This window comes from Lolium perenne, chromosome 1, assembly GCF_019359855.2.
Source record: "Lolium perenne isolate Kyuss_39 chromosome 1, Kyuss_2.0, whole genome shotgun sequence".
NCBI classification, from domain to species: domain Eukaryota; kingdom Viridiplantae; phylum Streptophyta; class Magnoliopsida; order Poales; family Poaceae; genus Lolium; species Lolium perenne.
In genome coordinates, this window is record NC_067244.2 from 3,988,696 (window position 1) to 4,013,277 (window position 24,582).

General features: G+C 44.5%; 1 protein-coding gene and 1 pseudogene across 1 annotated transcript; one reads left to right on the forward strand and one right to left on the reverse strand.

The window, feature by feature from the left end:
- Positions 1-4,104: 4,104 nt before the first annotated feature.
- LOC127341265 (LEAF RUST 10 DISEASE-RESISTANCE LOCUS RECEPTOR-LIKE PROTEIN KINASE-like 2.1) lies at positions 4,105-7,183 on the forward strand. Its single transcript, XM_051367072.2, has 3 exons — positions 4,105-5,041; positions 5,567-5,748; positions 5,897-7,183. The coding sequence occupies exons 1-3, from the start codon at positions 4,278-4,280 to the stop codon at positions 7,021-7,023; spliced, it is 2,073 nt and encodes a 690-aa protein (XP_051223032.1). The 5' UTR covers positions 4,105-4,277; the 3' UTR covers positions 7,024-7,183.
- Positions 7,184-8,970: 1,787 nt separating this feature from the next.
- LOC127341256 (disease resistance protein RPM1-like) lies at positions 8,971-12,350 on the reverse strand (annotated as a pseudogene).
- Between the last annotated feature and the right edge of the window lie 12,232 nt (positions 12,351-24,582).

The following is a 24,582-nucleotide window of genomic DNA, read 5'->3' on the forward strand; positions in this document are numbered from 1 at the left end:
CATTCAGCGTGCACAAATAGGTCCTGTGTTGGAAATCATCAACAATACATGAAAAGATTGATAACTAACAGTATAGTTAATAGCCAATTGATAGGATAATGAGAAGTAAAAGGGACAAGCTGCATGATTTGCACTTAGTTTATTATCTTGCTGGAAACAATTAGATCGAGAGGCAAGTAGGAAATCACAAGCACTCAGTATATAAAATTTCATACCCTGAGAAACTAACTCAACAAACGATTATCTCAAATAAAAATGCGGACAAAAACTGAAAAACAACAATGTACATAAAGTTCACAAGCACAAAATTCCAACTCAGATGGAGCACTATCATCTGGTTCCCTGAGAAAGTAACCACAAGCGTTTGCTCATCCTTAGTATACTTGACGACCAAACACCAAGCACTCTTCTTCTTTTACTGGGCACAAAAGCAACCAGACAATTTTTTAGTTACATGTGCTATACTTTCCATCAAAGTCCCACCATCAATATAATCATTCCCTAAAAGCTCAGAAAGTGGCTTAATCCAGTTTGAGCATCCGGTTGGTTCACTGGAATGCTAAATGAAAGAACGCTATTGGTTTATTGGATTGGACAAAAGCAACTAGACAATTTTTGAGCTACAGGGGCGCTATTGGTTTATTGGATTGGACAAAAGCAACTAGACGATTTTTGAGCTACCATTGAACTTTCCATCCAATTCCTATCACGAACATCATCATTCCCTAAAAGTTCAGAAAGTAGCTCAATCCATTGAAGTTTGAGCATCAGGTTGGTTCACTGGGATGCTAAATCGACCATGTTAACGATATTTGTATTGATGACATTACCACGACCTTCTATTTTGGTCAACATTCTAGGCATCTTGTACCTGCATCATTCTGGGCATCTTGTACTGTAGAAGGCATTGTCCTTGTTGGAAGCGGCAGATGCTATCAGATTCAGATGTGGCAAAATTCAGAAGCGAGAGTAACGGTAGGTCCTTCAAGAAAAATGAGCTGACCACAGGCAGTTGAAAGTGCAATCGCAGAACAAGACAACCTAACCGTCTCCAGACGGTGCGGGGGCACGCCGGCAAGCGTCGGGAATAGCAAACGAGCCCATGCCCCATGGTCCATGGAGATGAGGGATAGACTCCAGGAGGATCAGGAAGTCACCCTAGCTAGGGACGATGAGGTGGTGATCGGAGAGGCGGGCGGAGACGCGGAGGTGACGGCACGGTCCACTTCGGCGATCGGCCGGAGGCGGGGAGGATGGAGATGAAGGCAACGATATCGAGCGACTCGGGCCGATTCCTCTCGTTGGGAAGACCGGTGAGTCAAGGCAGTGCGGATGTGCCGAATGGCCGGTATTGGGGACGATGGTGGCGACCAGGATGGAGCGCCGCCGGCGGGGAAGTGGGGATGACTGTAGCGAGCGGCTCGGGTCGATTCCTCGCGCGGGGAGGACCGGCGTGTGCGGTGAGGATGGGCCGACTGGCCGGTGTTGGTGACGATAGTGGGAACCATTATGGAGCACCGCCGACGGGGAGTTCGGGGGCATCTACGATGGCGACGTGAGCGCTGAAGAGAGGGAGAAAGACGAAAGTGAGAGGATAAGAAAGACACGATGGCAACGGGTGCCAAAATGACTAATCTAGCCTTTTCATAATAAAAATAAATTAGTACTTTTCAGTACTTACCAATACTTATTCGTCAGTACTTTCCACTACTACCTATTTTTCTACCGTTCCATCGACTTGGTTGAACGGTTCCTAAATTCGACAATCATAGTAAAACTTGTATTTTTTATTATTAGATTATGGGAGCGCGTAGATATTAGGCGACTGATTTTTACTAAGTCCAAGTTGATTTCTTAGCTATTCAATTTGCATATGTAACTGTGAAACCACAAGTTGCAACCCATACGCAACTGAGAAAATATGATCACATATGTAACTGAGAAAATATTAGTTGCAACTCATTCGCAACCGATAAAATATCAGTTGCAACTTGTATGCAACTAAGAAAATATGAGTTTAACCCGTGCGCAACTGAGAAAACATGAGTTGCAACTCGTGCGCAACTAAAGAAATACCAGTTGCATCCCACTTGCACTTCCCATATCCGCACGGATCATAAGACATATCAAATGGCTAAGAAATCGACTTAGACTTAAAAAAAAATCAGGCGTCTGATTTCTAGCAAAATTCGTTAGATTATTTACAACACCTTGCAATAAGAATTACAAAGATCGACCTAAAGCCACCAAACTCACGACAACTCGCTAATCCTACATCACCGATGAAGGGGGAGTCAATGAACAGCACCAACACCCAGACATCACACCAACGCGCATCATCAAAAAACCGAAGGCCACGACAAGTCGCCCAATGGCAAACAGGTGGCACAATCGGTCCGGCAGACTCTCGACGCGTACCATCATACACGTTTTAGAAGTCCTCGCCGCCACCGTTTTCTGAATAAGCATCTTCAGGAGAGATCAATGCAATAACCTCTTCATTCTAATTATTCGTCCGTGCATCATTCAAGCGGTGTCTCCTGCTGCGTGGATCGATCGATCGCCACAGGACAGCCTTTCTGCTCCCGGTCTCCTTGACAGGCTCAAATTGGGGACATTGCCTACCAAGTAGGATTGGTATACTGTGTTGGATTGGTATTACACGCATGTTTGACACCACAGGCCAAGCCCAACACATAGGTAGAAATGGGTACAATTTTTTCCAAGCCACACGTCATAGCGCCCGGGGGCCAGCTCCGCCAGCTGCATGCAGAAGGCTGATGCAATGTTTAAACCTTTTAAGTAACTAGGAAAATTACCCGTGCATTACACCAGAAAATAATATTTAGCAACGCAAAGTAAATTTTACGAGGAAATATATATTGGCATGCTACTCAAAAAAGATAAAAGTGAAGAAAATTGGAAAACAGTGTTGAACAAAATGAGGTTTACACTAGCTCCTTGTTTTGAGATATAAGCATATTTTTTAAAAGAAAAAATATCCTTGGAAATAAACATGTGAAGATAAAGTTATGAAATAATCAATTGAAAACGTGCTACTTCCGCGAACATAGACATGCTAAGATCTCTTGAGTGTGCAATATGGGATAAACTCCAATTTAGGAATTGGAAGATAAACACTAATCGAGATTTTTTTTTCTTCTACTACTTCCATCCCAAAATAAGACATGTAAATTTAAAAAAATCAACATCTTGTAAATTGAACCTAGATTATATAAATAATATGACATCTACAATACTAAACGAATATCAATATATTCACCGTAAAGTATATTTTTTCCAAGCCCCCGGTCATAGCCCTTGTTGCAGGGGGGCAGCTCCGTTAGCTACATGCAGATGCCTGCTGTACCTTTTAAGTAATAAATCACTATTTACCGAAAAAAATTATGCCTAACTGCCTAAGGGTACAGTTCACATACTAATGCATGCCGTGTTCTTGTGGTTTGAGTGTGATTGCAGACTTGCTACAGTCCAGTCACACCTGTTGCATGAGCAATAAATGCATGTCTATTGGCAGCTTTCACAGTGGAAATTCTAGATTGTTGTTGTCATCTCTGGAAATAATGAATTACCATGCCATGGGATAGAAGACTCCAAACCCAAGTCGTCGTTTGTTCCTAGCCACAAAATTTGGGAGAATATCTTCCTCTTTTGCATGCCGTGTTCCTGAGATTTGAGTGCGAGTGTGATAGCTTTCATAGTGAGGAAATTCTAGTATACTGTCCTTGTCATCTCTGGAAAAAACAAATTAACATGCCATGGGACAGAAGACTCCATGCATGAGTCGTCTTCTGTTCCTAGTGACAGAATTTGAGAGAATATCGTCCTCTTTTTCCAGGACTTCTTTTTCCAGGCTACTGGGTGGCGGCATCTTAATAGAATAGTAAATGCATAGCTTTTCTATTTGCCATATTTTTAGCTGGTTGATTCATGTATCGATCCTAGCTTCTCCGTGATTGTAATAAGAGTATTGGATGTTCTTTGACTTGATACTTTGTGGTTAATAAAGTAAGCCGTGTGCATCTATTGATGCAGAGGCTGAGGCTAAGCTCCTTTATCGAAAAAAAAAATCGTCCTCTTTTGCGCATCGTGCACACAAACTGAAGTCAATAATTAGTATTCCAATCACATTATTACTAGGTATATATGCAGGTGGACATTATCAACTAGTGATGCCAATCCCTTGCCCACCTTAGTACTCTTAACAGAACTAGCTAGGATACCAACTCCCTATTGCATCTGTGAAGCTGGCTGTCATGGAGAACCCGGGCGCATATTATCGTTCTTTCACTATACAAGCCTTGACCGTCTTCTCCCTCGTTGCAGTTTTTGCAGCAGATCATGTTCATGGAGGAAATGATGGGTGCCCACATTTCTCTTGTGGACATCTCCAAAACATATCATACCCTTTCCATCGGCGAGGTGATCCTGTTGGGTGCGGTGCTGAAGCATACGAGCTGGTTTGTACCAGTAGCAAGGCTACAATTCAGATCAACACAGGAAAATACTACGTGACTGCAATCAACTACACCGATTCCTACTTCAGCGTCATGGACGCCAACTTCGATCCCAATAGCAGCTGCTCTCTTCCACTATGGAATCACCATCCTTATTCAGGACCCATGGGAAAACTAGATTCACATGGATTTTGGGATTTCGGCATTACAAGCATGGGAGCATGTTTTGCTAATTGCTCAGAAGCAGTAACGAATAATAGTGCATACAAGCCTGTTGCTTGCCTGGGTGCCAACAATTCGCATGTTTATGTCTGGGTGTCTCAGTATGCTGAATGTTATGTTGTGGATCTCGAACCTTACTGTGGATACTTGGCCATGATTCCATTTGGCGACGAGTATTCTTCTGATCGGCTACAGGGTGCAAGTTATGCAGATATCAGACAATTCATAACTAAGGGGTTTACTGTCCAATTTCCTGTGGCTGAAACACAACCGCCGCCGCCGCCTTCTACCAATGAGAAGTTAAGAGAGAACATCAATATATGCCTCAGCAATTCAACCAGGTGATCATCCTGTGGTACTATATCCTCCTGAATTTAGTTTTCCGTCCTCTCTATATTTTTTTGAAGAATTAACTTGGGCTGTCAAGCCAACCTGACCACAAAAAGTTAACCAGGGAATAGCACTAATTTATAATTACCGAAAACAGTAAATTGCAGTTGCACACCGGGGTTCGGTTTCCTTTCCGCATGACACCATGCAGTTTGATTGTGCATCTCAATTTGCAGAAGCCCCAGGGATTTTTTTTCTCGGCCGGAATATCCGAAATTTCACCGAAAACCGAACATTTCGTTACCCACCGAGAAACAGTGATACCGTTCAAACAAATTTGTCAGGATTTGAATTTAAACGAATGTCTATGATAAAAGAACATCGAATGCGCTATACTTTAGTAAGCTTGGTGCGCACCATTTCAGTAAGCTCTCTCATGAGGTCGTGAGTTCGAGATCCCGGGCATGCAAGTTTTCATTATTTTCATCACTTTATTTTTGGCTTTTCAGTAAAAAGTTTAATGGTACGATTTGCAGCTACTTCAAGGAGCAAATATCCAGTGCAAGCATCATGAACTGGACTCATGCTTTTTTCTGGAGTGAGGTGCACTTCCTGGAATGTGTGACTCAGTCCTCTAATGATCACTACTACACAACAAAATTTGTTTTGGTTGTTGCAACCATAGTATCTGCTATTGCTATCCCCAAGGTCCTTTTCGGTACGTGAGGATTGTATGATTTTTTACTTTCAAAAAATAATTTACATGCTTTTATTTTAATCATCATAGCCACCTCTTGGACATAAACATATGCCTACACACTCATCTAACTTGCATCCATATCATTCCACTTGTTGGGCTTGGGCAGTACTATGCAGGTTCTTGTTGGCACCCCTGGCTCTCTGGACATTCCTACTCTACAAGTACTGGAAAACAAGGATCACGATTGACGCAGTCGAGAAGTTCCTCAGGATTCAACATATGGTTGGTCCGACGAGGTATGCGTACACAGATATCGTTGCAGTCACAAGCCATTTCAGAGATAAATTGGGCCAAGGGGGCTATGGCTCAGTGTACAAGGGTGTGCTACTCCCAGGCGGTGCCCATGTCGCCGTGAAGATGCTAGAGGGCAACTCCAGCTGCAACGGAGAAGATTTCATCAGCGAGGTCTCCACCATCGGCAGGATCCACCATGTCAACGTGGTGCGTTTAGTAGGGTTCTGCTCGGAGGAAATGAGAAGGGCCCTAGTGTACGAGTACATGCCCCGTGGTTCTCTGGACAAGTACATCTTCTCTGCTGAGAAGAGCTTTTCTTGGGACAAGCTCAACGAGATTGCTTTGGGCATTGCCAGGGGGATCAACTACTTGCATCAGGGTTGCGACATGCAGATTCTACACTTCGACATCAAGCCGCACAACATCCTCCTCGACAGCAATTTCGTCCCTAAGGTTGCTGATTTCGGACTCGCCAAACTGTACCCGAGGGGCGACAGTTTCGTCCCGTTGAGTGCGATGCGGGGTACCATTGGCTACATAGCTCCTGAGATGATATCCCGGAGCTTCGGTGTTGTATCGAGCAAGTCCGATGTGTACAGCTTCGGGATGCTGCTTCTGGAGATGGCAGGTGGAAGAAGGAACGCCGACCCAAACGCGGCGACCTCAAGCCAGGGGTACTACCCATCATGGGTATACGACCAGCTGACTCTGCAAGGAGAAGCATGCGAGATATCTCCTGTTATTGCTGACATGCACGAGTTGGAGAAGAAGCTGTGCGTCGTCGGATTATGGTGTATCCAGATGAGGTCTGTCGACCGGCCAACGATGAGTGAGGTCATGCAGATGCTGGAAGCTGGGGCAGACGTCCTGCAGATGCCATCGAGGCCGTTTTTCTGCGACGAAGGGCACATCCATGTGGAGGACTCGTACCATTTCACTTCCGAGTTGACCACGGTGTCGGAGGAATTGACTGCTGTGTCGGAGGAGGATGAAGAGTGAAATACTACATGATATGTGATCTGACTTTATGTATTATATCATGGGGTGATGCACCTAGCTCATCATGTTATGGTTGTATTTGTACTAGTACTGGCAAGTAGCGGCCCCTCTCTCCCTGTAAACTTATTATTAGAGAAACAAACATAGTAATTTCAAATAAGTTTGAAACCTACAATTATTTGCGTGTTTTTCTGTTCAATACTTTTGGATTAGATGCAACTCTGATTGATCTAATGTCCAACACCTGTAAAAAAATTCTCTCCATGGTGGCCTGATGGGCGAGGTGAGAAAAGTAACACTTTTTCTTATTGGAGAAAACAAATATTTTTCACAAAACTTTGTATTTGTTTTTCCATTATTCTTGATACTACGGTAGCCCAAATGGTACTGAAGATGGTCACATGCATATGGATGAACATTCCATCAACATTACTAAAGCTAAGTTGCATCAAATTTTCTGCACATGATTCAGTTATAGCACCATTTGTATACTGAACTGCAGCCACATTAAATATTTTGCATCCGACTTCCATGAGACAGTCAGACAAGTTCTTTCGACAACAGGAACATAGCTCAGCTCCCTAATTTCATCGCAAAATTGAACATCTTTTAAGTTACAGCAACACTGCAGATGGAGTTTCCATCAACAATGCCAAAAAGGAACTTTGCATTATTCCATCAGAATGTTAGTCTTTAAATGACAGTAACATTGCAGACTGAGTTCCCATTAGCATATTAGCGTGCTCTCATGAACAAATTTCACCATGCCAAAAGGAAGCTACTACTAACAGATGAGCAGAAGTCCGATTTCACAGCGTAGTGTGAAAGAAGGCCACGGCCTAGCGTCAGAGCCTCCCCTTCAACATGCCAACCCCAGGTGCACGAACTCATAGTTCTTTTTCTTCCTTGCATCTAAGAAAGCCATGGAGATATACATAGTTCTGTTTCTCCCTTCCAAGAATCTCCCCTTGAGTATCTTCGTAACTGAAATATAGTAACAAGGCCAGTCCAAGAATCTCATTGTGCAATACGGGAGGGTAGTCACGACAGGCTAACATCCGTGTCTCCTTCCAAGTGGAGAATCTGATAATAGTCACAAACAGAGTGAGTCAGTGGAGGGGAGTAAATTAACCCCTGTACCTTTGCCACTGCTAGTAAATAGCACGTAAATCAGGAGGTCGTTGTCAGTGAAGATGAAGGTGGATTGATGTCCTTCTCTGCTGCAGATCGTACGTGCCCCTATCCGTCCAAGCCGCTGCTCGCCGGCTTTCCGCCGACGACGACGCTGGCTGCCGCAAGCGAATCTCCAGCCATCGCCCCACACACGCCGGTGACCGACTCAGATGAGTTCAGAAGTTCCGCCGCCCCGTACACCTCCAACGGCAAAAAGCATGTGCAGGTCACCACCCATCCAGCGGCAGCAAGCAGCCGCACTTCGATTCCGTGGAGAATCGAATGTCAAGAAGACTTAGTCCAGTGGTAGTGAATGAATCTCTGTATATTTGCCAATATGTTAATAGCAGTCAATTCAGCTTCTTAGTTCAGGATAAGGACAAAAGCATACATTCTTTAGCAAACTTTAAACGAGAAACATGTGTATATGAGGAATTAGAAGTTATATTAATAGAGAACAAACAGGAGTCAAATTTGATTACACTTTGCACCTCGGAAGGAGTAAAGCACACATACCCTAATATAGCATAACATATATCAATACGAGGAAAACGGGAACTCTATGATCTACTAGTTGTTTCTACAATCAGTTCTACCAGTACTGGGCTATGTAGTTGCATATTTCTACTCTAGGTGAAGAAAGGAATCACATTAATTAGCTTTAGTCAAAAAGTTGCAATAAATTCGCACAAGCCATTGCTAATTCAATTCTGCCAATACGTAATATATGCGCAAAAGCCGAGACAGTGAACCCTAACCTTGGAGAAGGGACAATCACCTAATCCTTTCAAATAGTCCTTCTGTGTCAGTTCAACTGTAACATTCCTTATGTGGTTAATCTTCATCATTGCACTTATCTGAATCTCTCTGTTGCCGGAGTTTCTCTATCAGCTCTTCTGATGTGTCCTCCAAAAGTAATTTTTCAAGGGCCCTAAGATGCTCGATACCATCAGGAAGAAACTTCAGCTCGGGACAGTACATGAACAATAGCATGACAATGTTTTGCATTGCGCCCTTCTCAATTCCAACTTGGTTGAGCTTTGTCGCACCCCATATGTGTAGAAACCGAAGTTTTGGAAATGACCCTGCGTAAAAATCTAACCTCTTACCTTCAAAAGCCTTCATTAGCCCAAGAGAGCGTAGACCATGTAACACGCACAGACAGGAAAAGGTCTCCTCATCAATATTGGAGAATCCCAGGGTCAAGCAAGTAAGGCTACTAAGGTGTGACCAAGAAGAGAGAAGCTGAGGCATCGATGCCTTTTCCAGTTGCCCTGCTAAACCAAGCCAAGAAAGAGCTGGAGGTAAATATAGCCATTCAAACCGCAGCACCTCATTCTCAGCTGCAGCAGCAATTCCGAGATGAACAAGATGGCTCATTTTAGTGATAGCATAGCTCAAGTCAGCAGATTGCTCGCTTCTCACATTGCACACAGTGAATGTTCTTAGCTCTGTCAAAGCTCTAACTTCACGCAGAAACTCTGGAGTGGCTTTGACGAACTCAAGAGCATGCAGTCCTGCCAAGTGTTGGATGCCGTTAGGCACCTTGACTCCACCTACCTTGAAAATTTGTAATGCCTCTAATGCACCAGGAACAGTATATGCATACAGGTATCTCAACTTCTTAAGTTCTACAACCCTGTTCGGCAAATACGTCAGATTAGCGTTGGAAGCATCCAAGACTTCCAAGTTTTGTAACCTCCCCACTGCTTCAGGTAGGATTTCAATATCAGTATCTCTAAGTCCCAAATAATGCAGATTAAACAAGCTGAAAACCTCATTGGGCAGCATTTTGATACGAGACCCTTGCAGATCCAATATCGACAACAAATTCGAAGATGTTAGGATATGCTTCAGAAAATCAAGATTGCTATATTCAAGGAGCGCACGGAGATGTGTCACACCAGATCATCTCAGTTGCTCAAGGTTCTTCCCCCAGACCGATATGCGACGTGCACAATCTACGGAGAATTCCCCAGCAGCAGAGCCATTATAAACTTCACCAAAGCATTCCTCCTTGGCTTTGTTGAGGGCAAGAAGGCGTATGACATCATGCATCCGGTAGGATTCCAGTCGTCCGGCATGGTTGCTCTCAACTACCTGCAGTAGGCTTCGGTTCACAAGCTCAGCCAAGTATCCCTCGGCCACTTCCTCCAAGGTTCTGTTCTCTTCCTTTTCCTTGATAAATCCAGCAGCAATCCACTGCCTCATTATCATCTTCCTCTTTAATCCATAATCTTCTGGGAATAATGCACAGTGCAAGAAACAATTCTTCAAATTGTATGGAAGGTCCTCTAAGCTAGCCTTTAGAATCATATCAACATTAGGGATCACATCCTTTGCCAACTGTGAATCCAAACCCCTGTAAACGTTCTCCCATTCGGCTAAAGTTGGGGGTTTGCCAGAGAGTAGGCGGCCAATGCATGTAATAGCAATAGGCAAGCCTTGACACTTTGTTATGAACTTCCAGGCCAATTTCTGCAACTCCAACGGGCACTCTTTGTCGTCATCATTCCAAAAGGCCCCTTTGCAGAACAACACCCAGGAGTGATGTGGTTGTAGGGGTTCCAAGTGAATTGCAGACTCCCTAGTCACCAACAGTGACACTTCATGCTTTCTTGATGTGAGAACAAATCGGCCGGTAGAATTGGAAGTTGGGAAGACATTCCTTATCTCTGTCCACAGCTGCGCATTCCAAACATCATCCAGGACCAAGATGTACTTTTTGCCTTGAAGGTAGGTATGGATGGACTCTGCTAGACCTCTCATCTCAGCATTGGCGACATCAATGCTGAGTTCGGCCGCGATCTTTCTTAGAAGGTCTTCAATACGGTAACTGTCCGACACGGTTATCCACGCCACGGCGTCGAAGTCCACTTTCACGATGCTGTACACATGAGCAACCAGAGTGGTTTTGCCAACACCGGGCATCCCCATACCGCTGTGACTTTACTGCTCGTCTGCTCCAAATCACCACCACTGGTGCTGCCGACGTTCAGCCACCGTAGCAACCTGTCCTTGTTCTCCTCAATCCCCACAAGGTCCTCATCCCTGGTGAAATGCAGAGCTTGACCTCGATTCCTCGATACGGCGACCGAAGCAAATCTGCCAACTGAGTAATCCTTCTTTCTTTGCTTGGCATCTTGCAGCTTGCCATCGATTTCTTGGAGCTTGGCCGCTAGGCGGCGCCATGTCTTGATATGCTTGAGCCTCTTCTTCATCTTGGCGGCGAAACCTCCATGCTTGTCCTCCTCCAGCTTGTAGGTGAACATGTCGACGACATCCTCAATCTGGAAGGCGAGGCCCCTGATCTCTCCGACGAATATGGCGGTGGTCCTGTCGGTGTCCTTGAACCGCTCCGCCTCCTGCAGGTAGGCTTGCATGCTCTCCAGCTCCACCTTGGAGTCGCGGATCTTGCGGAAGAGGCCATTGAGGGCAGAGGCTTCCTTCCATAGCAGTTTTATGCCAAATGTCAGCCCATCTTTTGCCAGCGCCGCGCTTAGCTTGACCACCACCTGCCCTACCACAGCCTCCGCCATTGCTGCTGAGGCTTCCGGCCAGCTCAGTCAAAACATCACTGTCTGCAGATTTACACAAAGAAATGCATCAATTTTTCTATCTTTTTTCCATCGTGTTGTGATCCCTTCTTCAGTTGATCTATACTTGGGCAGCGAGAATATTGAGGGTAAGTGACAATTATGTATTTAATGACAAGCATGGAGACCTGAGAATGATCACAGACAAGATAAGAAACAAAATATTACCTTCGTCACCGGCCAGGGAGCTGTGGGCTGTGGCGGGAGGAATTGGACTGCAGTAGTTGGACGGCTTGGAGCTCTGGACGGCGGCCGTGGAAACCACCGGGGCTGGAGGGCGCCGGTGCTGCACGGATTGGAGCGCGCGCCGAATGAGGCGGACGGCGCTGGAGCCGGGCGATGCGAGATGGGCGGCCGCGCGCGGCGGAGACCACCGGCTCGATCTAGAGGACGCGGGCGATGCACGGCCCGGTGGTCAGCTCCTCGGGGGAATCCATGGCTAGCGGGAGAAGAAAGCCTAGGCGTTCAGGGCAGAGCTCACCAGACCCGCGCTCGCCGGAGCTGCCGGAGTCCCCGTGCTGGAGTAGCTGCACCGCCTGCGCTCGTCTCTCTACTGGCTGAAGTCGCACCCGTTGACCTCCAACTTATGACTCCTCAAAATTCAGATTTATCTATAAATATGAACTAAATAATATTTACATACATTTAACTTTAGAAAAATCTAAAATTATTATTACATATATAAAAGGTGCACCACTTTGCTTCAATCTGAACTACTACTCAAATTAGGGTGTGTTTGATAGTCCGGGTCACCTGAGAATCGCTTTCCCATCTTAGCATTGCTCACCTCATACTAGCTGAGATTTTGGTGTATGTTTGTTAGCTCGTATTCATTGAAACAAGGTGAATAGAGAGTGCGTTTGGAAAGACTTCTCGTCAGGGCGCTGCCCACCTCAACCTTTTTACAAAATGAACCTTAACAAAAAAGCAAAAAAAAGCAATCGGGTCCTATCTAAGCTCCACGCCATGGATCTTCCCGAGCAATTCATGGTCCTGGAGTAAACGGCTGCACGTCGCGGCCTCACCTGGCCCGGTAGGCGTCGACCCTCAGCTGCAGAAGGTCCAAGGAAGCGAGCTCCCGTCGGGCGCCAAGGGAGAGGCAGCGAGGGAGCTCGTCCGTGGCGGCGGCACAGCTCGGCGTCGGGAAGGCGAGCGTCGACGAGGCGGTGGCGTAGGCGAGCGTCGACGAGGCGGCGGCGTAGGCGAGCGTCGATGAGGCGGCAGCGGAGCTGGTCCACGGCTTGGCGGAGGCGCGATGAAGGAAAGGCAGAGACGCGGCGAGGGAGAGGTGGAGCTCGTCCGTGGCGGCTATGCAGGCCGACTTCGAGGCGGCGGGGCGTAGCTCGTCTTCGAGAAGGTGGCGGCGGAGGCCTGCATCGACTAGGCGGCGGCGAAGCTCGAGATCCGGCAGGTTGCAGCATAGTTGATAGAGAGAAGGAGATGGGGGAAATGAGGAGATCAAGAAAGAGGTGGGGTGAGGGTCTGGGGGGTGGACGGGGCCGGTAACAGTGATTTGCGGGACGAGTCGAGCTCGGGCGAGTTGTGAAGCTCGATTTGAGCTTCACAACTCAGCCTGGCTGAGAGGCCTTTTTCGTAGTAACTGAGCAGTGCTGAGATGAACCGAGCCGACCTAACAAACAACAAAAAGCTAGCTAGGCTGGGATGAGATAAGAATATCTGTAGTGTAGATGCTCAACTACATCTACAGTGCTCATTACTGATTTATTTATTTCCATAGCGGAAAGTGTTTTTAACACATGGACACCAATGCTCTCCTCACTTTTAGTTTTTTTTTATAGATATGGGAGCATGGCCCCGGCCTCTGCATCAATCGATGCACACAGCGCTTTATTAATAAAATAAACGTCAAAGTCAAGTGCTTATTGCTGACATGTATAAGTAGGTTGCATATCCATTTCCATCAGTTCAAACTTTTGGTTCAAGTGGCTAGTGCATGAAGCTTAACATGGTATCAGAGTCCTAGGTCTCAAGTTCAAGTCCTGGCTTTCACAATTTATTCTAAAAAATTCCCGCAGCCTCCTGCCGTGTGTATCCGGCCTCCCGCTGCCTCTTTCCTGTCGTGTGTATCCGGCCTTCCGCTGCCTCTTTGCCTCTCTATATGTGTTGACTTGTCTTCTCGTCTTCTCGTCACACGTGAGAGGGGGTATTGACGTGTATAAGTAGATTGCCTATCTCTTTCCACCAGTTCGGACTTTTGGTTCAAGTGGCTAGTGCATGAAGCTTAACACTTATTACATAGAACAAGTCTGGTAAACAAAGATCACTAAAACAAAACGGATCGAAATATCTGCAGACGAATATAAGACCAAAACTATCCATCTAGAATCCTGCTAATGTGATGCCATCCAGTAGCCTGGAAATAGCAGTCCTGAGTGACCTCCAGGAGCCGGTTGCATCCAGTAATCATAGTATCCCGCTGGTCCAACGGGAGCAGATATGCTCATAGTTGTAGCCAATGCGCCGCACGAAGAATAACCTGCAAAAAATTTGTGCCCCTTTGTTTATTAAAGATGATATCATTCCGGCTAGTCCAAATCGACCAACAAATTGCCGAAACACCAGTTCGAATATAAGCTTTGTCCCTCTTACTCACTCCATTTAGCCAATTACCAAACATATTAGTTACATTAGAGGGAGGTGGAATATTATATGTAAAGAAAATCATTCTCCAGACAATTTTAGCAAAAGGACAATGAAGAAACAGATGGTCAATAGTTCCATTATTGTTACAAAAACAACATTTTTGACTTCCTGTCCATTTTCTCTTCATCAAATTATCCTTAGTAAGTAAAACCCTATTACTTAGAAACCACATGAAAATTTTAATCTTTAGAGGAACCTTAATCTTCCAAAGGTATTTCCGCAAAAATCTAGTATGTACATTCATCATATCGAGGTACATGGATTTGACAAAGAATAACCGAGATTCATTTAGGTTCCAAACAAAAGTGTTTGTTTCATTAGATAAATGAATAGACATAAGCCGCTGACACAAGTGTAACCACAAATTGTATTTGTATTCATTGAAAGTTCTTCTAAAACCAATATTCAGCGGTGAGTGAGCCAAAACCGAAGAAACCAACTCATTTTTCCGTTGGACCATATTATATAACGATGGATACTGTAAGGATAAAGGGTATGCGCCCAGCCAAGTATCCTCCCAAAACCGCACCATCATCCCATTACCAACTTTGAACTTCCCTCTCTTAAAAAACTCCGGTTTAACCCGCATAAGCCCCTTCCAAAAAGAAGAATCTGTAGGTTTGGCCTCAACTTGAGCCAACGTTTTGTTTTTGATATACTTATTATGAAGTAGTTGTTGCCATATTCCTTGTTCATGTAACAATTTAAAAAGCCATTTGCTTAAAAGACATATGTTTTTTAGTTCAAGTACCTCAATCCCCAAACCCCGTTGATCCTTAGGTCTGCATACTATGTTCCACCTAGATAATCTATATTTCTTCTTATCCTCCTCCTCTTGCCAAAAAAAAGGCGGGAACAGTAGTAATCCAGTCTCTTACGCACCCCTTTAGGAATTTCTAAGAATGATAACATAAACATCGGTAAGCTCGTAAGTACAGAATTTACTAGCACCAAGCGGTCTCCATACGACAACATCTTGCCCTTCCAGCATCCTAACTTCAAAGAAAAACGTGTAGGATAACGTTGCATAGAAAACAAAATTTTCCTACCGCGAACACGCAATCCAAGCCAAGATGCAATCTAGAAGACGGTAGCAACGAGGGGATTATCGAGTCTCACCCTTCAAGAGATTCCAAAGCCTACAAGATGAGGCTCTTGTTGCTGCGGTAGACGTTCACTTGCCGCTTGCAAAAGCGCGTAGAAGATCTTGATCACCGGCGCCACGAACGGGCAGCACCTCCGTACTCGGTCACACGTTCGGTTGTTGATGAAGACGACGTCCACCTCCCGTTCCAGCGGGCAGCGGAAGTAGTAGCTCCTCTTGAATCCGACAGCACGACGACGTGGTGTCGGTGGCGGTGGACAACTCCGGTGGAGCTTCGCTTAAGCACGTGGGAGCTATGGAGGAGAGGGGGGCGGCTAGGGTTTGGGAGGGGGTGGCCGGCCACTCAAGGGGGGCGACCCGGTTGTGGTCTTGGGGTGGCCGGCCCCCTCCCCTTGGCCCCTCATTATATAGGTGGAACCCCAAGTGTTGGACTACAAGTCTCCGAATAAGACCCGAACCCAAAACCTTCCATGTGATAGGGAAACCTACCTAAGCTAGGACTCCCACTAGAGGTGGGAGTTCCACCTTCCATGGAGGGGGTGGCCGGCCCCCCTTGGGGGAGTCCACTTGGGACTCCTCCCCCTCTAGGGTTGGCCGGCCATGGAGGTGGAGTCCCTCCGGGACTCCACCTTCCTTGGTGGTTTCTTCCGGACTTTTCTAGAACCTTCTAGAACCTTCCATAGAACCTTCCGAATCATTTTAATTCACATAAAATGACATCCTATATATGAATCTTATTCTCCGGACCATTCCGGAACTCCTCGTGATGTCCGGGATCTCATCCGGGACTCCGAACAAATATTCGAACTCCATTCCATATTTAAGTTCTACCATTTCAACATCCAACTTTAAGTGTGTCACCCTACGGTTCGTGAACTATGCGGACATGGTTGAGTACTCACTCCGACCAATAACCAATAGCGGGATCTGGAGATCCATAATGGCTCCCACATATTCAACGATGACTTTAGTGATCGAATGAACCATTCACGTACGATACCAATTCCCTTTGTCACGCGATATTTTACTTGTCCGAGGTTTGATCTTCGGTATCACTCTATACCTTGTTCAACCTCGTCTCCTGACAAGTACTCTTTACTCGTACCGTGGTATGTGGTCTCTTATGAACTTATTCATATGCTTGCAAGACATTAGACGACATTCCACCGAGAGGGCCCAGAGTATATCTATCCGTCATCAGGATGGACAAATCCCACTGTTGATCCATATGCCTCAACTCATACTTTCTGGATACTTAATCCCACCTTTATAACCACCCATTTACGTAGTGGCGTTTGGTGTAATCAAAGTACCTTTCCGGTATAAGTGATTTACATGATCTCATGGTCATAAGGACTAGGTAACTATGTATCGAAAGCTTATAGCAAATAACTTAATGACGAGATCTTATGCTACGCTTAATTGGGTGTGTCCATTAAATCATTCATACAATGATATAACCTTGTTATTAATAACATCCAATGTTCATGATTATGAAACTAATCATCCATTAATCAACAAGCTAGTTAAGAGGCATACTAGGGACTTCTTTGTTGTCTACATATCACACATGTACTAATGTTTCGGTTAATACAATTATAGCATGATATATAAACATTTATCATAAACATACAGATATAAATAATAACCACTTTATTATTGCCTCTAGGGCATATCTCCTTCAGTCTCCCACTTGCACTAGAGTCAATAATCTAGATTACATTGTAATATACCTAACACCCATGGCATTCTGGTGTTGGTCATGCTTTGCCCTAGGGAGAGCTTTAGTCAACGGATCTGCTACATTCAGATCAGTGTGTACTTTGCAAATCTTTACTTCTCCATCTTCGATGTACTCGCGAATCGAGTGGTAACGCAGCTTGATATGCTTCAGCCTCTTGTGTGACCTTGGCTCTTGTGCATTGGCGATGGCACCCATGTTATCACAGTAAATGATTAATGGGTCCAATGCACTAGGAACCACACCGAGCTCTACAATGAACCTCTTCATCCATACCGCTTCTGATGAAGCCTCTGAAGCTGCTATGTACTCTGATTTTGTTGAAGACTTCGCCACCGTGCACTGCTTCGAGCTTGCCCAGCTTACTGCAGCACCATTCAATATAAACACGTACCCAGACTGTGACTTAGAGTCATCAGGATCAGTGTTCCAACTTGCATCAGTGTAACCACTTACAATGAGCTCTTGGTCACCTCCATAACAAAGAAACATATCCTTAGTTCTTTTCAAGTACTTCAGGATATTCTTGACCGCTGTCCAGTGTTCCATTCCTGGATCACTTTGATATCTGCTAGTCAAACTAACAGCATGTGCTATATCTGGTCTAGTACATAGCATGGCATACATGATAGATCCTACTGCCGAGGCATAGGGGATATTACTCATCCTTTCTCTTTCTTCTGCCGTAGCCGGTCCTTGAGTCTTACTCAAGACCTTGCCTGGTAACATAGGTAAGAACCCTTTCTTACTTTCGTCCATTCTAAACTTCTTTAGAATCTTGTCCAGGTATGTACTCTGTGATAGCCCTATTAGGCGTCTTGATCTATCTCTATAAATCTTGATGCCTAATATATACGATGCTTCACCAAGGTAAAGTAAACTAGATAAAGTAAATGCAAGTAACTAATTTTTTTGTGTTTTTGATATAGCAAACAAGATAACAAATAAAGTAAAACTAGCAACTAATTTTTTTGTATTTTGATTTAGTGCAGCAAACAAAGTAGTAAATAAAACTAAGCAAGACAAAAACAAAGTAAAGAGATTGAGAAGTGGAGACTCCCCTTGCAGCGTGTCTTGATCTCCCCGGCAACGGCGCCAGAAATTTGCTTGATGCGTGTGGTTGACACGTCCGTTGGGAACCCCAAGAGGAAGGTGTGATGCGCACAGCGGCAAGTTTCCTCAAAGAAGAAACCAAGGTTTAATCGAACCAGTAGGAGTCAAGAAGCACGTTGAAGGTTGATGGCGGCGGGATGTAGTGCGGCGCAACACCAGAGATTCCGGCGCCAACGTGGAACCTGCACAACACAACCAAAGTACTTTGCCCCAACGAAACAGTGAGGTTGTCAATCTCACCGGCTTGCTGTAACAAAGGATTAACCGTATTGTGTGGAAGATGATTGTTTGCAGAAAACAGTAGAACAAGTATTGCAGTAGATTGTATTTCAGTATAGAGAATTGGACCGGGGTCCACAGTTCACTAGAGGTGTCTCTCCCATAAGATAAACAGCATGTTGGGTGAACAAATTACAGTTGGGCAATTGACAAATAAAGAGGGCATGACCATGCACATACATATTATGATGAGTATAGTGAGATTTAATTGGGCATTACGACAAAGTACATAGACCGCCATCCAGCATGCATCTATGCCTAAAAAGTCCACCTTCAAAGTTATCATCCGAACCCTCCAGGTATTAAGTTGCTAACAACAGACAATTGCATTAAGTTTTGCTCGTAATGTTATTATTAACTTCATCCTTGAACATAGCACTAATGTTTTATCCCTAGTGGCAACAGCACATCCACAACCTTAGAACTTTCTGTCACTGTCCCAGATATCAATGGAGGCACGAACCCACTATCGAGCATAAATACTCCCTCTTGGAGTTACAAGCATCTACTTGGCCAGAGCATCTACTAGTAACGGAGAGCATGCAAGATCATAAACAACACATAGACATAACTTTGATAATCAACATAACAAGTATTCTCTATTCATCGGATCCCAACAAACGCAACATATAGAATTACAGATAGATGATCTTGATCATGTTAGGCAGCTCACAAGATCCGACAATGAAGCACAATGGGGAGAAGACAACCATCTAGCTACTGCTATGGACCCATAGTCCAGGGGTAGACTACTCACACATCACTCCGGAGGCGACCATGGCGGCGTAGAGTCCTCCGGGAGATGAATCCCCTCTCCGGCAGGGTGCCGGAGGCGATCTCCTGGATCCCCCGAGATGGGATCGGCAGCGGCGGCGTCTCAGTAAGGTTTTCCGTATCGTGGCTCTCGGTACTGGGGGTTTCGCGACGGAGGCTTTAAGTAGGCGGAAGGGCAGGTCAGGGGGCCACACGAGGGCCCCACACCACAGGGCCACGCGGCCAAGGGGGGGCCGCGCCGCCCTAGGGTGTGGCCACCTCGTGGCCCCACTTCGTCTCCTCTTCGGACTTCTGGAAGCTTCGTGGCAAAATAGGACCCTGGGCGTTGATTTCGTCCAATTCCGAGAATATTTCGTTACTAGGATTTCTGAAACCAAAAACAGCAGAAAACAGAAACTGGCACTTCGGCATCTTGTTAATAGGTTAGTTCCAGAAAATGCACGAATATGACATAAAGTGTGCATAAAACATGTAGATAACATCAATAATGTGGCATGGAACATAAGAAATTATCGATACGTCGGAGACGTATCAAGCTCCCACTCACTTTCTTGTAAATACAGGCCTCTCCATGACACTGTATAAACCCGAAGTCTTTGATCACCTTATCAAAGCGTCGGTTCCAACTTCTTGATGCTTGCTTCAGTCCATAGATTGAACGCTGAAGTTTGCATACTTTGTCAGCATTTTTAGGATCGACAAAACCTTTGGGTTGTACCATATACAACTCTTCCTCAATGTCTCCATTAAGGAACGCCGTTTTGACATCCATCTGCCAAATCTCATAATCGAAAAATGCAGCTATTGCTAACAAAATCGTCACAGATTTTAGCTTCGCTACAGGTGAGAAAGTCTCATCGTAGTCAACTCCTTGAATTTGTCGGAAACCCTTTGCGACAAGTCGAGCTTTATAGACAGTAATATTACCATCAGCATCTGTTTTTCTCTTGAAGATCCATTTATTCTCGACAGCCTTTCGGCTATCAGGTAAGTCTACCAAAGTCCATACTTTGTTATCATACATGGATCCCATTTCGGATTTCATGGCTTCTTGCCATTTGTTGGAATCTGGGCTCATCATCGCTTCTTCATACATCGCAGGGTCCTCATCATTGTTATCCACAATCATGACATTTAGACAAGGATCATACCAATCAGGAGTGGTACGTTCCCTTGTCGATCTGCGAGGTTCAGTAGTTTCCTCGTTCGAAGTTTCATGATCATTATCATTAGCTTCCTCTGTTGCCGGTGTAGGCGTTACAGGTACAACTTCGATCGCGCTACTCTGATCAACGAGTATAGATTCATCAATCTCATCGAGTTCTACTTTTCTTCCAGTCACTTCTTTAGTGAGAAATTCTTTCTCAAGAAAGGTTCCGTTCTTAGCAACAAAGATTTTGCCTTCGGATTTGTGATAGAAAGTGTACCCTATAGTTTCCTTAGGGTATCCTATGAAGACGCATTTCTCCGCTTTGGGTTCTAGCTTGTCCGGTTCTAACTTATTTACATAGGCTTCGCAACCCCAAACTTTCAGGAACGACAGTTTAGGTTTCTTATTAAACCATAATTCATACGGTGTCGTTTCTACGGATTTTGATGGTGCTCTATTTAAAGTGAATGCGGCTGTCTCTAATGCATAACTCCAAAATGATAACGGCAAATCAGTAAGAGACATCATAGAACGAACCATATCTAAGAGAGTTCGATTACGACGTTCGGACACACCGTTTCGTTGAGGTGTTCTCGGCGGTGTCAATTGTGAAAGTATTCCGCATTTCTTTAAATGTATGCCAAACTCATAACTCAGATATTCACCTCCACGATCAGATCGTAGAAATTTAATCTTCTTGTTACGTTGATTTTCTACTTCACTTTGGAATTCCTTAAACTTCTCGAAAGTTTCGGATTTATGTTTCATGAAATAGATATACCCATATCTACTCAGATCATCTGTGAAAGTTAGAACATAACGATAACCACCGCGCGATGCTATGCTCATTGGTCCGCACACATCGGTATGTATGATTTCCAATAAGTCAGTAGCTCGCTCCATCATACCAGAAAATGGAGTCTTAGTCATTTTTCCCATTAGACATGCTTCGCATCTATCAAGTGACTCAAAGTCAAGTGATTCAAGTAATCCATCAGTATGGAGTTTCTTCATGCGTTTCACTCCAATATGACCAAGACGATTGCCACATATAAGTAGAATTATCATTCAATTTAATTCGCTTAGCATCAATGTTATGTATATGTGTATCACTACTATCGAGATCTAACAGAAATAAGCCATTCTTTTCTGGTGCTCGACCATAAAAGATATTATTCATAAAAATAGAACAACCATTATTCTCAGACTTGAATGAATAACCATCTTGCATTAAACAAGATCCAGATATAATGTTCATGCTCAACGCGGGTACAAAATAACAATTATTTAGGCTTAAAACTAATCCCGAAGGTAGATGTAGAGGAAGTGTGCCGACAGCGATCACATCGACTTTGGATCCGTTTCCAACGCGCATCGTCACTTCATCTTTCAGTAGTCTTCGTTTATTCTTTAGTTCCTGTTTCGAGTTACAAATATGAGCAACCGAACCAGTATCAAATACCCAGGTACTAGAACGAGAACCAGTGAGATAAACATCTATAACATGTATATCAGATATACCTTCTTTCTTCTTCTTGACAAGGCCGCTCTTCAGATCAGCCAGATACTTGGAGCAATTACGCTTCCAGTGTCCCTTCTCCTTGCAGTAATAGCACTCAGCATCAGGCTTAGGGCCGTTCTTAGGTTTCATAGGAGGCGTGGCAGCTTTCTTGCCACCCTTCTTGAATTTTCCCTTAGACTTGCCCTATTTCTTGAAACTGGTGGTCTTGTTGACCATCAACACTTGGTGCTCTTTCTTGATCTCAATCTCAACAGCTTTTAGCATGCCAAAGAGTTCAGGTAACTCCTTGTTCATGTTCTGCATATTGTAGTTCATTGATACGTCTCCGACGTATCGATAATTTCTTATGTTCCATGCCACATTATTGATGTTATCTACATGTTTTATGCACACTTTATGTCATATTCGTGCATTTTCTGGAACTAACCTATTAACAAGATGCCGAAGTGCCAGTTCCTATTTTCTGCTGTTTTTGGTTTCAGAAATCCTAGTAACGAAATATTCTCGGAATCGGACGAAATCAACGCCCAGGTTCCTATTTTTCCCGGAACCATCCAGAACACCCGAGAGCCGCGGAGGGGAGCCCTGGGGGCCCCACACCACACCTGGCGCGGCCGTAGGGGGCCGCGCCGCCCTATGGTGTGGGCCCCCCAGAAGCCCTCCTGCGCCGCCTCTTCGCCTATTTAAAGCCCCTGGATCGAAAACCCTGATGCGTTCGACGAAACCCACAGAAACCTTCCAGAGCCGCCGCCATCGCGAAGCCAAGATCTGGGGGATAGGAGTCTCTGTTCCGGCACGCCGCCGGGACGGGGAAGTGCCCCCGGAAGGCTTCTCCATCGACACCGCTGCCATCTCCACCGCCATCTTCATCACCGCTGCTACTCCCATGAGGAGGGAGTAGTTCTCCATCGAGGCTCGGGGCTGTACCGGTAGCTATGTGGTTAATCTCTCTCCATGTACTTCAATACAATGATCTCATGAGCTGCTTTACATGATTGAGATTCATATGAGTTTTGTATCACAATTCATCTATGTGTTACTGTAGTGATGTTATTAAAGTAGTTCTATTCCTCCTGCACGTGTGTAAAGGTGACTAGTGTGTGCACCGTGTGGTTCTTGTCGTAGGCTATGATCATGATCTCTTGTAGATTGTGGAGTTAATTATCATTATGATGGTATTGATGTGATCTATCTGGTTATATTGATCTATCTTACACTATAAGGTTACTTAAACATGAGCATTATTGTGGAGCTTGTTAACTCCGGCATTGAGGGTTCGTGTAATCCTACGCAATGTGTTCATCATCCAACAAAAGTGTAGAGTATGCATTTATCTATTCTGTTATGTGATCAATGTTGAGAGTGTCCACTAGTGAAAGTGTAATCCCTAGGCCTTGTTCCTAAATACTGCTGAGTTACTACTGCTTGTTTCTTTTTTCTTTGCGTTACTATCTTTGCAATACTACCACCATCAACTACACGCCACAAGCTATTTTCTCGGCACCGTTGCTACTGCTCATATATATTCATACCACTGTATTTCACTATCTCTTCGCCGAACTAGTGCACCTATTAGGTGTGTTGGGGACACAAGAGACTTCTTGCTTTGTGGTTGCAGGGTTGCATGAGAGGGATATCTTTGACCTCTTCCTCCCTGAGTTCGATAAACCTTGGGTGATCCACTTAAGGGAAAACTTGCTGCTGTTCTACAAACCTCTGCTCTTGGAGGCCCAACACTGTCTACAGGAAAGGAGGGGGAACGTAGACATCAAGCACTTTTCTGGCGCCGTTGCCGGGGAGGAAAGGTAAAAGGCACTCATACTCCGGTTCCAGGTAAAGTACTTTTTTGGCGCCATTGTGTTTGTGCTCGAAGCTATTTCCTTTAGATCCTGCAATTGCATCTTTTTGTTTCTTGTTTACACTAGTAAGGCATAATGGACAACATCTCGTGAGCTTTTTATTCTATTTCTGAGTCAAGACATGAATGGTTTAATGCGAAAATTAAAAAACCCATGGAATCTTATTTGCATGCTAGTAGCAATGATATTAGTATGAACGCTTTGAACACCATTGTTGCTAATGATATGGAAAATTCTAAGCTTGGGGAAGCTGGCTTTGATGAGCATGATATTTTTAGTCCCCCAAGCATTGAGGAGAAAATTTTCTTTGATGATACTTTGCCTCCTATTTATGATGATTATAATGATAGTGGTCTTTTGGTGCCACCTACTATGGAGAGTAAATTTTGTTGTGATTATACTATGCCTCCTACACTTGATGAGAATAATAATGATAGCTACTTTGTTGAATTTGCTCCCACTACAACTAATAAAATTGATTATGCCTATGTGGAGAGTAATAATTTTATGCATGAGACTCATGATAAGAATGCTTTATGTGATAGTTATATTGTTGAGTTTGCTAATGTTGCTACTGAAAGTT